The 13,961-nt window shown below is 33.0% G+C and overlaps 3 protein-coding genes across 3 annotated transcripts; 2 read left to right on the top strand and 1 right to left on the bottom strand.

Moving 5' to 3' along the window:
* Positions 1–1,163: 1,163 nt before the first annotated feature.
* LOC114176171 (uridylate kinase) lies at positions 1,164–4,578 on the top strand. The gene is made up of 7 exons (XM_028061118.1): positions 1,164–1,447; positions 1,557–1,695; positions 2,213–2,266; positions 2,554–2,645; positions 2,883–3,109; positions 3,900–4,076; positions 4,209–4,578. The coding sequence occupies exons 1-7, from the start codon at positions 1,257–1,259 to the stop codon at positions 4,325–4,327; spliced, it is 999 nt and encodes a 332-aa protein (XP_027916919.1). The 5' UTR covers positions 1,164–1,256; the 3' UTR covers positions 4,328–4,578.
* A 2,065-nt stretch (positions 4,579–6,643) lies between these two features.
* LOC114174931 (protein MKS1) lies at positions 6,644–9,224 on the bottom strand. Its single transcript, XM_028059662.1, has 3 exons — positions 7,112–9,224; positions 6,913–7,016; positions 6,644–6,812 (listed from the first exon to the last, which is right to left on the bottom strand). Exon 1 carries the CDS (start codon positions 9,015–9,017, stop codon positions 8,445–8,447), a length of 573 nt encoding a protein of 190 aa, XP_027915463.1. The 5' UTR covers positions 9,018–9,224; the 3' UTR covers positions 6,644–6,812; positions 6,913–7,016; positions 7,112–8,444.
* Positions 9,225–11,681: 2,457 nt separating this feature from the next.
* LOC114176069 lies at positions 11,682–13,194 on the top strand. The gene is made up of 3 exons (XM_028060977.1): positions 11,682–11,942; positions 12,015–12,210; positions 12,471–13,194. The coding sequence occupies exons 1-3, from the start codon at positions 11,808–11,810 to the stop codon at positions 12,932–12,934; spliced, it is 795 nt and encodes a 264-aa protein (XP_027916778.1). The 5' UTR covers positions 11,682–11,807; the 3' UTR covers positions 12,935–13,194.
* The last annotated feature ends 767 nt before the right edge of the window (positions 13,195–13,961 follow it).

Here is a 13,961-nt window from a genome sequence, read left to right as displayed (position 1 = left end):
TAAAAGATTTGTTTTAAAATAAATTTTAAAATAATTCACTTAATTCTTTACACAAATTAGAGTTTCAAGTTCCACGGTTACAGACTTGTGCCCCCAACAAGTATCTCAAAAATGATTCTACCATACCACTAAAACTAAACACAAGTGGAAATAATAATAGAAAAAATATATAAAACATATACTTTATTGCTATTCAAACCAAATTATTTTATTGAACTAAAATGTTGATCGAACGTAAATTCAAATATCTATAATACTAAGCTAAGAATCTCAAAGTCATCATTTCAATGATAAGTATTTTTTTTATATAAGTAGGTATTTGAATCACAATTTAATTTTTATAATATTTTAATAAATTAATCATTTATATATATAAAACAAATATTTTTATGCTATTAATTGAAATTTTATCATTTATGTTTTCTAATTATGATATCGTTATTTGTAAAATTAATGTTTATGTATTTAATTATTTTTAGGAGGTACTGAGTTGTTTTTTAGTTCATAAATTTTGAATAATTTTATTTTAATTTGGAATTATAATAATTATATATATTTTTATCTTAAATATATATGATGGTTGCACTTTTTCCTTTGTAGAAACTATAGTAGACATTGTTCATTTGGTCAGGTTATTTTGCTTATTTTTTAAAATATATTTTCTTAATTAAAAAACAAAAATCTTACTGTCTACTTTACTTATGTTTAAAACAATTATTTTTATATTTTTTAAATAAAAATAAATCCTAACAATATTAAATAACCGATGTTTTAAAAAAATTATTTATTTAAACAAACTTATTTGAAGTTTAAATAAAGTGATGTTACCATTAACTCTTCTCCTTGTTACTATCACGGTTCCCATATTATGTTAAAATAATTAAATAATTAATATTAAAAACATTGTAACAGTTCTCTCACATTGTTTATTGTTGTCCTTATATACCTTATACCTTATTGCTTTCCTTAAACCCTTGGTTTCTGTTATGATACTTGTGAATAAGATATTTGGTTTCTGTTTTGTCTGGTTACCCAGGGAGACACTTGGATTTATTGTGCCCTAAATCTTTGGACAGGGAAATTGTGTTTAAGATAGATATATATATATATATATATATATATATATATATATATAAATAATTATTTCTGAAATGAAATTGAAAATGTGAAATAAAAATCAAAGTTATCTTGAGCGGCAACTAAAACCTCGCAACTGAGGGTTTGGTGGCAGCAGTAGCACGGAGCCAAGCTCTCCAATGGCACTATCCACTTCTCTCTTCTCATGCTCTCTTTCTTCTTCTCTTCATTCATCTTCGCTTCTATGTTTTCCGAAAACCCTATCCCCTTCCTTCACGTCTACGCTAGGCAATTCAACCCGTCACGCCAATTTTGTTGTTCGCTCCTCTTATTCCGAAATGGGCTCTTCCCCTGACCCAATCGAATTCAGGTTTATTTCTTTTCTTCTTCTTTTTGGTTCCCCAACAAGCTGTTTGTATAAATGTTTCTGTGGAACTACGATGGTAATTGTTGTGGTTGAAAATATAATTTGTTGGCAGGAAGCCCATTCCGTCCAGGGCTCACTTGGAACTCTCGATGAATGAAAATAACAAGGCATCGTATAAATGGCGAAGGGTTTTGCTCAAAGTCAGCGGAGAAGCGCTTGCAGGTGACAATTCTCAGAACATTGACCCAAAGGTAGCGTTGCCGCTCTATTTGTCTGTTGAGTTCTTCTTTATATAATAACAACTCCTCACTTGGAGGAACGTGAGCGGGATGTTTTTCTATTATTTTAACGTGCCTTATTGCCTTGATTATTTATAATTAGTTTTGTAATTGTTAATAAAAGTTTAGATGGAAACTCATGGGTTCGCTTAGTGGTTAGTTAAACACCACGCGTTCAGAGGTTGTAGAATGTGTCAATGACTGTCATAGTACCATGAGTGGCGGCATTTGTCTATGAACCAATAGATGGGGAACTCATGACAAGATAAAAAAGTAAAACGTTTAGCTAGATATATAGGTGGTAACAGGTCTTGAGTTTGGCTTATATACTTATACACTTAAAAGGGACATTTCAGGGAAATAAGGAAAAAAAAAATTACTAGAGACGAGTGAAATGAATACTTCCTGAAAACAAAATGAATTGAAGCATTCTCCTATATCACGGTGTTCTCGCAATGTTTCTGAATTTGTCTTTTATGATTGGATACAGATAACCATGGCCATTGCAAGGGAAGTGGCAGCAGTGACTCGCCTTGGCATTGAGGTAACTATAGTGGATTCTTTTTAGACTAATAATACATTTCTGTTTCTTTTGATGTGGTTTTCTGCGTCTACACAATTTGTTGATCATTTGGCTAATTGATTGTGAGATTTGCAGTAGTTTGGGGGTGATGTGTTTTACAAATTAATCTTTCAAAGTGTTACATGGATCTATTTTGTATGTGGGCAGTTGGGAGAGTCCACTACAAGTTAGAGCATTTGACTTGAACTTAGTCAAAGCCTTTTAACTGGTTTTCAGACTTTGGTGTTATGAGTTGGGTCATTTTTCAGGTTGCACTAGTAGTTGGTGGAGGTAACATCTTCCGTGGATCATCCTGGGCTGGAAGTAGTGGACTAGACCGCTCGTCTGCTGATTATATTGGGTGATTTCCTCAATCTTTCTCAAGTGCCTACTTTGATCATCTGTCAGAACTCTTTTCGCGTGCTTACAAAAGTCTGTTAAGTTTATCTCATAGAGTAAATCAGAGCTCTTCTGTGCTGGTTGTTCATTTACATTTCCAATTTGCTATGATCCACTGTACTTTTGGGTTTCTAAAAATGTATACTACGGTTGAAGTAATACTCCACGTTTATCAAATTTTGTTGAATTTATCCCCTAGGATGTTGGCCACTGTCATGAATGCTATATTTCTTCAAGCAACAATGGAGAGTATTGGCATTCCTACTCGGGTGCAGACTGCATTTCGTATGTCTGAGGTTGCAGAACCATATATACGCAGAAGGGCTGTGAGGCATTTGGAAAAAGGAAGGGTTGTTATTTTTGCTGCCGGAACTGGAAATCCATTTTTTACCACTGACACTGCTGCAGCACTTCGATGTGCAGAGAGTATGTTATAGCTTTATTGTTGTGACCTTACCTCTTTTTATCCTGAAAGTGGATTTACTTTTTTTTTTCGTTTTAAATTTAGTAGGAATAAGGTAAACTATCCCTTGTCTTAGTTTGATTTTCTCTGTTTTTGTTTGAATATAGGATTAGAGAAGGCAAGTATTTATCTAATCCCTTTCCACCACACTTTCCTTATAAGGAAAACTAATATATTCATTTAATTCAATTTGGTTCATAAAAGTGAATTCATTTGGAGAATCTTCTCTTACATGGGCTTATCCTAATTGTCCTTCTTTAACTCATCTTTGGTCGTGCTCATTAGCGTATCTTTGGTGGTTCTCAAAGAGTTGTCATAATTGCTTATCCTTTGTTTTTCTCTTTAGCTTATCATTGGAGGTGCTTTATTCCAAGTTCAAGAAGTACAAAGTGTTCTTGTTTGGGGTTTTTTTATCTTTTAAGCTAGGTCACCAGTGACTTTTCTCTATAATTGCTTATCTCATGAAGTGGAGTGATGGAAGGATTTTCTCACTTTCTAGTATTCTTGATTTTTATATTGTGAGCTAGGTCCACAAGTGGCAAATTATGATTTTGCTTATTTTATGGAGTTTGAGTGACGAAAGATGTTTTGCAATTCCTAACATTTCTTTGAAAATGTTATCTTGTAATCTTTTCTTGGCCAGGGATGTAGATTTTTTATGTCAATTTGTTAATGTTGTGCTAAATTTGTTTTCACTTCAGCATACGAGGTGAAGTGTTGTAGTGGCTAAATGTTATTCTATCGTTTATTCAGTCAATGCAGAGGTTGTACTCAAAGCAACAAACGTTGATGGAGTTTATGACGACGACCCAAAACGTAATCCACAAGCACGTCTTCATGACACACTAACATATCAAGATGTAACTTCAAGAGATCTGTCAGTGATGGACATGACTGCCATAACTTTATGCCAGGAAAATAATATTCCAGGTAATGTCATGCACATAAACCTTTATATGAACTATTTTTTCTAATCAGTATCAGTTTAATTATATCCTTACCCTCTCAAAACTGAAGTGACTCACCACGATAAGCTGTCTCTGTCCTTCCCTTATGGTGCAGTTGTTGTCTTCAATCTAAACAAACCTGGCAACATTGAGAAAGCTATTAAAGGCGAGCGAGTTGGCACTTTGATTGGCGCAAGCCGGAATTCTACCGTATACGAACATGAAAATATATGAAGTCTAATTACCAATTGATTCTTTCTCGTGTTTTTCCTACACAACCTTCCTGGTGAGGATGCCAAAAATGTTAGGTGCATTATTAGGTTTTGATGGATTTTTGAAGGGTGCTGTTGAGTCATAAATTTGTAAATATAACAAGTTAAATTATTATTTGACGTTTCTCTCCAGGTTTGGCATTATTTTACCTTGCCATCTTGTGGTTTAAGCGAGATATATTCGATTCCTGAACTTTGCTCTGTTTACATAAATTCGGTGTTTTTTATCTCCCAGCTCTCCAATTGTCACAAAGTGCATTTCATCATTGGTTCAATACATACGTACACTTTTGTTATCCTCCTTTCTGAAATGTGATTCAGAGGAAGTGGAATTCGGATGGTACTGATTTTTATCACCCTCTTTCCATTTTCGTCTAAAGTACTGAACTATCTGGCTAGGACCCTTTGAACTGAACACCATTGTTGTGGAAACACAAAATATATATATATATATATATATATATATATATATATATATATATATATATATATATATAAGAAGAAATGAAAATTAATTAGCATATTCGTGTTTGAAATTTTCGTTGCCTTAGGTTACATTGTACATAAAAATATATCATCCAGCTTTATTCTTTTCATTTCTAACTTATCTTTCTCCGATTCTGGGAATTCCATTTTGATGTTTTCTTACAGCTTAGAACTACCCATCTTAATTAACTCTTCTTCCAAAGGGATAACAATGTGATCATGCAGTGCCGGTTTATATTGATTGAAGTACTGCAGAGTGAGAAAGACTTTTATGCGTGTTTCACACATGTCATTATTTGTTTCAACTACTAAATTTCAGTGTGTTATCTGGAGTGTTTACATAGGAAGACCTACTTGAATCGGAAAAGTTGAAATTCATGCAAAATATTGGAGATTTTACATTTTTTGGGTGTTGGGGAGGAGCGTAGAAATATAGTTTTCAGCACTTGAAACATTACTACTGACAAATATTGATTTGGAGGGCCTACAATGATACCGCTATAATTATTACACTGACCTCAGTTTTCAGAGCTTAAATTCGGGAGTTATTTTGGAAACTTTTTTCGTACCACTATCACCCAAAACATTGTGTTACAACCGAAGTATTAAAACTTATTTATTATATAAATTTAAATCTATAAAAATATAATTAAAGTTTAATACATTTTTTTGCAAAATTAAATAATATTATTTTGTTATTTTTATCATGAAAGTGAAAATGTATCTAAGTTTTTTATATATTTTTTTAATAGAATATACTTTATTAATATATTTTCATTTTTATGGTAAATCAATTTAAGAATAAAAAAATAAAATAATTTTTTAGAATCATGTGTCAATAAAATAAATGTAAAGAAGTAAATTAATAATGTCAAATGATTAAAAAATTAGTTTTTGAAACATACGTGTTTGATATTGGTATATAATTGTTGATATTATTTGTAAAACTATATTCTGTTTAGCGTATCTATGTTTGCTTTTCATATATACTTGTATTCATGATAAATATAACATAAGAGAGATTAATCCTATACATATTCTCTCTATATTTAACATTTTATTTATGTTTGCTTTACATATATACTTGTATCATAAATATCTTCACCTATGTATATTTTAGACACAAGGAAGATTAACCTTATATATATTTTTTCTAAAAACTATTTACTAATACATTTTTGTAAAAATTAAGATTTTAATTCCTAAAAACTAAATCTGAATTAAAAAGAGAAAATTAGAACACAACTACATCCAAAAAAGAATTGCATTTAACTATGAAAAAACAATACAAGTCAAATTGTGTTAACAGTTGTTCACAGCTAACATGAGTGAGGTTTCTATCTTGGTGCAATGCAATTGTTGTACCAAGTGTAAAAAGTGTTTGCTTGGAATCATAAGTCCATTTTGGATTTTTTATTTTGTATCACAGTCAAAGTTTGATGCATTGGTAGGAAATAGATGAAGAGGAATTTTTTATTTTATTTTTTAATTTACATGACTTGCTACATTCTAATTATTAATTCATCTAAAATTTAATTTCAGGGGACGTCAAGTGTGTCAAGTGTGCCAATATACATATTGACGTAAACGGGTTTACCAAGCTTGCAGATTTTGGTTTGGCATAGGTAACTCTAGCAAAATCCACTTTCTCAATTTAAAATCTTACCATAGCAAACTCAAAAATGTTAACTGCTTGCAATTATGTTGTTGGTTCTTTTCCCTTTTGTAGGTTACCAATTATTGAATGATGTTAAATCAATTGGAGTTTAGCATATATACCAATTGTCCTCACTAGATTCAATGAGATTATTCTAAATTATAACCAAATTAGTAATACAGAGTAACTTCAAGCTTCAATTTACACTTTCAGCAACAAGATCGTGTGTTGCTTTCTTTTAAAATACGTTCAGCACTTCCAAGTTCCTCTTGATCCCAATGTCTTTTCTTAACATATAGTTTTCCTGGTAAACACCACAGAAATGGCAAATCAATTTCATACCAACCAATGAATGGAAGCTTATCAATCCAAGCAGAGAAAAAACGTAGAAGCAATTTATATACCTAAAGAGGAAGAGAAAGTAACTGTAAACAAAGGCAGATTTCCCCCACTTGAGATAGGTTTCAGCCTCAGCTCCATATCCAATCATTTCATGGATGATTCCTACCTGCAAGTGCAAATTTTGTTGGAATAAGATACACTACATGCCTTGTCTGAACATATTTACTTTCATATATGAGGACTATGAGATAGAAATCAAACCTGAAGAGTGCTCTCAAGGTAACACTGCATAACTTTCCATGCACTAGGATAACCATCTTTCAAGTCCCGTGATATAGAATCAAAAGCAAAATTTCCCTAGCAACTGATGAGTTTAGTCCAATCTTCTCAACACTATCTATAATGCTCTTTGAGGAATCAACTATTACACTGTGCTGCTGAACATTATGAGTAAACTTTCTTTGAAAGAGTTTAGCAAGTAATCTATAAGTAAACTTTCTTTGGAAGAGTAATCAGCATTAAGGTTAACCACTTCTCAATTGGAACATTCTTCCATTTAAACATTTTAATCACTAGTTCATATGCGTCATTGACTAGTTCCATGAAACCCTGAAGATTTGCCATGGAATTAAGAAATCATCACTATAAATCTTACACAAAAACTACAGAAACCAAAATGATTAAAGGAAAGAGGACCTTCAATTTAGTAAATCAACTATGTTATAGAATAGAATCATTAAACTTTCAGATAATGCAAAACAATCTTCCTCTTCTAAGTGATTAAGATGAGATGTACTCAACCAAATATCCAAAGCTGCCTTGACATGTTCAAAGATTTGCTGATTAGGGTATAAACCAAAATAAGCTTTTCTCAATAAAAGAATTCTATTAAAGGATAAAGAGAAGAAAATATGATTACAAAGAATTAGAATGATTGGAACTTTCCTTTATAATAATAAGACAATATAAGCAAAAGAGATGGAAAAAAAAAAACATTAATGATGCAAAGCTGCCCCATCCCTCAACATAATAAGGGAAAACAAGCTAAGCCTTAAACAATTGAATTTAACATCATAAAATGATCATGGCATGACATCATCAGATACAATTGACCATCATAAAAAAATATGAATAGTTTATTGACAATGAAGATAAACATATTTTTGGTACCTTGGAATTAGCTTCAGCTTCCTGTGTACATACACTCAATTGAGAATTAATCACTGCTATAGAAGCATTTTTTAAGATGCTATTAGTTGATTTTCAGAATTTTATCTGCGGAGAATTAGTTATCGAGTTCTTCTTCACCTCTAACTGACTGATAAAGACTTTACAAAGAACTCCAATTATTTGTAACGCAGCACAAAACAGTGGATCACCAAATGACCATAGTTTGAAACTTTGTATTCAAGAGTGCTCTCATTTTTAATTTTTATTCTGTCCCTTCGAAACCACAAACAATATCTACGCACTACAAAACTTTGGCCACTAAAGTCACCCATAGTTGAATCTTCCACCATTTTCCCTTTCCAAACCTAATCAATAATCACCATACCAAAAAAGAAAAAACTCAAAGCGGTAATAAAAATCAAAGTTAGTCGAAGAGATTGAAGATGTCCGGCGACGGCAGCGGAGAAATCGCGGCGGCGGAAAGCAGCCCCGAAGGACTTGCAACGAAGCTGTGAGTAGACCAAAACGGGCTCAGGTCGTGCCAAAACGACGTCGTCGTCTGCGGCTCGTTGAAAAACCCTGGCGATATCTGAGGCAACGTCGCCGGAGACAATATTCCGGGGAACTGACCCAGTTCCACTCCTTCCAACATCAACGTCACGTCCTCCTCTCCGCCGTGATCTCTCTCCCTCTCCGATGGGCTTGTCTTCTCGATCGACGCTAGCCTCGCTGCGGGCGAAACGTCGCCGGGTCGGAGAGCTGGCTCGTCACCGGAGGATGGTCCGGTGAGGCGCTGGACTACGTTCATGAAGTCGCTGACGGTGACGTGGAGGACTTTGGGAGACACGGTGTAGATTATCACCGGCTTCCGGTTCTCCGGTGGCGGCGGCGGCGGTAGGTGCGCGGTGGGGGGCAGCGGCGGCTTGCGGGTCTTGTGGATGGTGTGGGAGTCTTTGCTAACTCTGAGCGGCGGTGGACGCGTCCCTTGCAGGTTCATGGTGGAGGTTGTTGATTGAAAGAAAAAATAAAACGGTAGTTCCTAAAAGGAGGTTGTTGTTGTTGAAGTCGGTGTTTTCTGTTGGACCTCAAATTACAAAGTTTGTAATAATTGTTAATTTATTAGGAAAGAAAGGAAGGACCAAACAAAAAAGAGAGACTTTGGAGTTTGGACCGAATAAATCATTTTAATTTTCTTTTTGGTTCAAGGAAATTTAATGAGCATTTATTTACCAATAAATGTTGATAGGTCAAAACACGTGTTCTTCTTGTGTTGACAATGAGATATTTCCTTAATAATTAAATTAAATTATTATTATTAACTCGAGCCTTATGGCTTGTGTATGACACGAATATAAGTAATACTAACTCTCTCCACAACACTTCTTGCTAAGTAACATTATCTTATCAACCAAACATTATTCTAGCCTAGTACAAGATAAGACTTTGATTTTGTTCTTGACGTGTGTTTATGATTAAAAATCCAATTTTTATGTCTAATATTTTGCTTGGGCACTATTTGGATCTCTACGGAATGTGATTTTGTCCTGTGTGGCCTCAATTGGGATTTTGGATGGAGCAATTCCTAGAAAAAGAGAACGACTCTTTTCTTTTCTTCCTGACTTTTCAAAGCTAGCTTCGTAAACTAACTACAAGCTGTGTGTGTCTACATCACATTTCAAACTTTCAATACCTTTCCTACTTTTTCAATGTTTTATTTTCTTTAAATAAGTTTTCAAGCAAAGACCTCCTACTATTCTAAATTTGAAAGTAATTAGGGGTATGTCGTGCCCCAATGGTGAATGTAAATTGTGAAAAAGAAACATCGTCGATAAAGTTTTTATTTAACCAAAAATAACTTGAAATTGTGTGTCTAGAATTCAGTTGAATTCAAGTGAGAGTGATAGAGTAGAGAAATTCACTGAGAAATATCACAACGGGTGCTTAATGAGATACAAAATAGGTCCAAATTAGTTTTAGTCAGGCCCAGGCCCAGATGAAATACAAAAGCTGAACGGCCCATACGAGTAGTAAGCTATAGTAGGAGCTAAGAAAAAAACAAAATGTGATTAAGAACTCACAAAAGGAAAATTATATACGATGGAAGCTCAATTTTGAGAAGTCCATTTGTGTTAAAAGGGGAATAAGAGTGGGACACCTTCCTTAAATTTAAAATATTTGACTAAATTTCACGTTGAGTTGGTGCTGAAACCAAATGAAACTAATAATAAGTTTAATTTAAATTGCGTCCTCCATTTATTTGTCTCTTCTTGTACTTGTTCGTATTTGATTATTTGCTCCACACTAACATCCACACCGTTGCTACCATTTTGTGTGATTATGTTATTACCCACGTTGGTGTTACTAACATTCTTATTCAAGTGTGTCCCAATTTGCATTCCTTTTAATTAAAAATAATATTGTTTTTATCATTTGAATTTGTTATGTGTTATTTGGATTGTTTATTGTTTAAATATGTTGTTTGTATAATTTTTCTGTATTTGGCTTCTTATATGCAAAAATTTAGTTTGTTTGATGTGGAGATTAAGATGTTGTTGCCTTGAACGGCACACTCATTTTAATTTTGTTTATGTCCAAGTTACTTAATTAGGAGGAAAAAACTAAAATGAAACAAATATTAAAAATAATTCAAAAAGATAATAAACAGAGAACTAAAGTCTATAAATAATAATAATAAACTATTATTACTGGAGCATCGTATATAAGTGTCAATAATTTATAATGACTAGAAAACTGTAATCTGTAAGTACGATTACAATCATAATTTCAAAGGTTTATTTTATATTATGGTATAATAGACTACAATTTTATAACTCATAAAACCAAATTCTATAATCTTTGTTGTACCGATGTGTCATTCTTATATATTGCATAAATAAACTTTAATTTAATAAAATCTTAATTATCTAACATTAGTTAAAAATTTAAAAATGAATAAGGTGTTAAACTAAATTTTGCTAATTTATATAGTACAAAAGCTTGATTTAAACAATCAAAACTAAAGAAACTAAATCCATTATTTAAAAGAAATGTCATCCAAATTACAGAACTACCATCTCTACCGCACCATTCTCCACATCTGAGATTCATCCAACAGGACAAATATTAATTAGGCAAATCTTGATTACTTAAATGAATTCACCACTTATTATTATTTTTTTGGTACGATTATATATTAATTATATTATCTTGATTGAAATGGTTGAAGTCGTCCTAAAGCATATAGAACCAATGAAATTGGTTGAAGTGGCGTGGACCAGGTTTCCTTCTAACAAAATATTTAACAGTCCAACTCTAATATTCAAACTATTACTAATAAAAAATAGTTTAACAGATTTTTCCCCTTAATTAAACTAATTATCTCCACTGGAATTAATCCACAGTAAACTGAGTTTGGGATAGCGAATGTGCGTGATTAAGAAGAAAAAAACATGACGCGCGCATTAATGAGTTGAGTTAACCGTGAGAGACAGTTCTAGAATACATTGAAAACACATAGTTGTGTCATTTTCATGGTTATTAAAACAAAGAATTAAGATAGGGATATTCGGACATATCAACTTTTTATTTTATTTTATTTTAAATTTTTTGGTTCCTTTCGTTTGATTCATTTAATACATATATATTTAGCTTATCACTGGGCCTCATCTATAATCTGTCACCACACAGGTGCTATTTCCACCGCCATTCCTTGTTATATATAAAATCCAAACCTCACGCTGATTTCCACTGCACTCTATTCTTCTCTTTTGACTCGGAGAAAACGGAGATGGGGAGTTTAGAGGAAGACGAGTTGGTACAGATGGTGCAAGATTTTATAGAATCCGAATCAACATCCCCCACAATTTCCACTTCCTCAAATTGCCACACCTTAAGCCACAGAACCCAATTTTTTATTCTGCAGGTACTGTTGTTGTTTTTTTGTTCCATCTTTGTCTTGGTTTAAGGTTGTCTCTCATGCTGTAAATGGTTTCAGGATATTCTAAGGAGTGAGGGTGATGCAGCAGCTGAGACTAAGGTGTTGAAGTGTGTAGTGAAGCATATGAGAGGTAGAAAGGGTGCAGAGAAAACAACCAATCTCAGTAGATGGCTTGCTATGAGGATGAAAATGGACGGTCTCAATGCTTCTATATGCCACACGTCTTGGGCCACCTCTTTGGGTTGTCCTGCAGGTGGGTCTCTCTTTTTTTTTTCTGCCTTTTTCTCCACCTCCAGTTAATTAAATCTCTGTTAAATTTCAAAATGAAATATCCAAATTTGGTTTCATTTGCTACATATTTGGTTCACCGTTAGATGTCAAAATTTGTGCCAGACATGATGTCCCCTTTTGGTAGTTCTTATGTTAAAATCTGAAAACTGTCCTTGGATGTCAAAATTAATGTGGATGAAGCGAAATTTATTTACTTTTTTTTGTTTGTGCAAACATTAACAGGTGAATACGAGTATATTGAGGTGGTGGTGGAGGATGAGGATTATGGTAAAGCTTTGAGGGTGATTGTAGATATAGATTTCAGGTCCCAATTTGAAGTTGCGAGGCCTACAGAACACTACAAAGAATTGACAGAGTCGGTTCCTGAGATTTTTGTCGGGAGTGAGAAGAAGGTGTGCAACATAATTTCCTTGCTGTGTTCTGCTGCGAAACAGTGTCTAAGAGAGAAGGGTCTTCACGTGCCTCCGTGGAGAACCGCTTCATACATGCAAGCCAAGTGGCTGTGTGTGAGTCGTGGAGAGGGTAAGTATGAAGGATCAAAGGGTGATGTGATTGGTGATGAAGATAGTGATATTATTGGTAACTGGGTACCTCCATTGCTGAAGCCGAAGAAAAGGGATTTGGGTGGTGGATCCAGTTTGTCGAATCAATTATCTAACATGAGTAGTGTAAATTATTGTTGCTAGCTAAGGGTAGAGGAGAGAGTGTTTATGATCAGAAGTACCCAGTTTTGGACTTGTATCTGGTGTTAACTGAGTGATGAAGATGAGGAGTATTTTTGTATTGTAGCTACACCAGTGCCATAAAATAAGCACTTAGCATGGAAAAGAAACAGACAAGCACTGCTTACGTTCATTTTTGGAGTTTTGTTCTTTACTTTGTGAGCCCTGTAATCCACTGGAGGAGGATCATGTTGTTCAATAAAGGAATATCCTTATCTGTTTCATTTTTTTTCTGCTTCAGACCGTATCGGGGAAAAAAAAAAATATCGTAATATATATGTTATGTGAACCATGTGCCGTGATAATCACATTTTTTCGATTTTCTGATTTAAGAATGTGAGGATTTTTAGGAGGGAAGACATCGGTCACCAATGAGATTACCAATGAGCTTGAATACCTTGGAAAAGGGTTATTTGATACAATTGATCATCATATTTAATAATTAATAATTTATATAAAGATAAAATAGTCTTAATAAAAAATATTTTTTATATAATTTTTATATTTTAAAAAAACCTAAATAATAGTGAAGAATTTTATTAAATGGTAATAGAAAAAAAAAGTAATGTTAAAATACCGGTGTTGAAATAACTTTACGATACGTATATTAATTATTTTATTTATTTTTATCTAATATAGAATTTCGGACTTACCTTGAATTTCTAAAAAAAATATGGTTGAAGTTGTTTCTAAGGCGATATAAGTGTGATTTCCATTTGAACTTGGAAAGAGAGACAAAAGTTATATATTCTGATGTTTTAAATGTAAAACGTGGAATGTGTATAAGATGGGTAGGAAAGAAAAGAAAATTATTTCTATCTTTCTACCCATGGTTTTACACCACACTTTATCTTTTAGAAAAAGTTTGTTTGACTTTAAAATTATTTAAACCTCATGTAAAGATAAAATAATTATAAAAAAAATAACTTTTTGTATTTATAGAGAAAAGTTTTTAGAAAAAAAAAATTCTTTGTACAATTTAACAGTCATT

This window comes from Vigna unguiculata, chromosome 3 (assembly GCF_004118075.2).
Source record: "Vigna unguiculata cultivar IT97K-499-35 chromosome 3, ASM411807v1, whole genome shotgun sequence".
Classification (NCBI taxonomy): Eukaryota; Viridiplantae; Streptophyta; class Magnoliopsida; order Fabales; family Fabaceae; genus Vigna; species Vigna unguiculata.
This window is presented reverse-complemented; position numbering and strand designations above follow the sequence as displayed.

Excerpts from the sequence above, each read along its gene's own strand:
- LOC114174931 (XM_028059662.1), bottom strand. The coding sequence starts at position 9,017 with ATGAACCTGCAAGGGACGCGTCCACCGCCGCTCAGAGTTAGCAAAGAC.
- LOC114176069 (XM_028060977.1), top strand. The coding sequence starts at position 11,808 with ATGGGGAGTTTAGAGGAAGACGAGTTGGTACAGATGGTGCAAGATTTT. Across the intron at positions 11,943-12,014 it reads CCCAATTTTTTATTCTGCAG|GATATTCTAAGGAGTGAGGG; the intron begins GTACTGTTGTTG and ends AAATGGTTTCAG. Across the intron at positions 12,211-12,470 it reads CTCTTTGGGTTGTCCTGCAG|GTGAATACGAGTATATTGAG; the intron begins GTGGGTCTCTCT and ends AAACATTAACAG.
- LOC114176171 (XM_028061118.1), top strand. The coding sequence starts at position 1,257 with ATGGCACTATCCACTTCTCTCTTCTCATGCTCTCTTTCTTCTTCTCTT. Across the intron at positions 1,448-1,556 it reads CCTGACCCAATCGAATTCAG|GAAGCCCATTCCGTCCAGGG; the intron begins GTTTATTTCTTT and ends ATTTGTTGGCAG. Across the intron at positions 1,696-2,212 it reads CTCAGAACATTGACCCAAAG|ATAACCATGGCCATTGCAAG; the intron begins GTAGCGTTGCCG and ends GATTGGATACAG.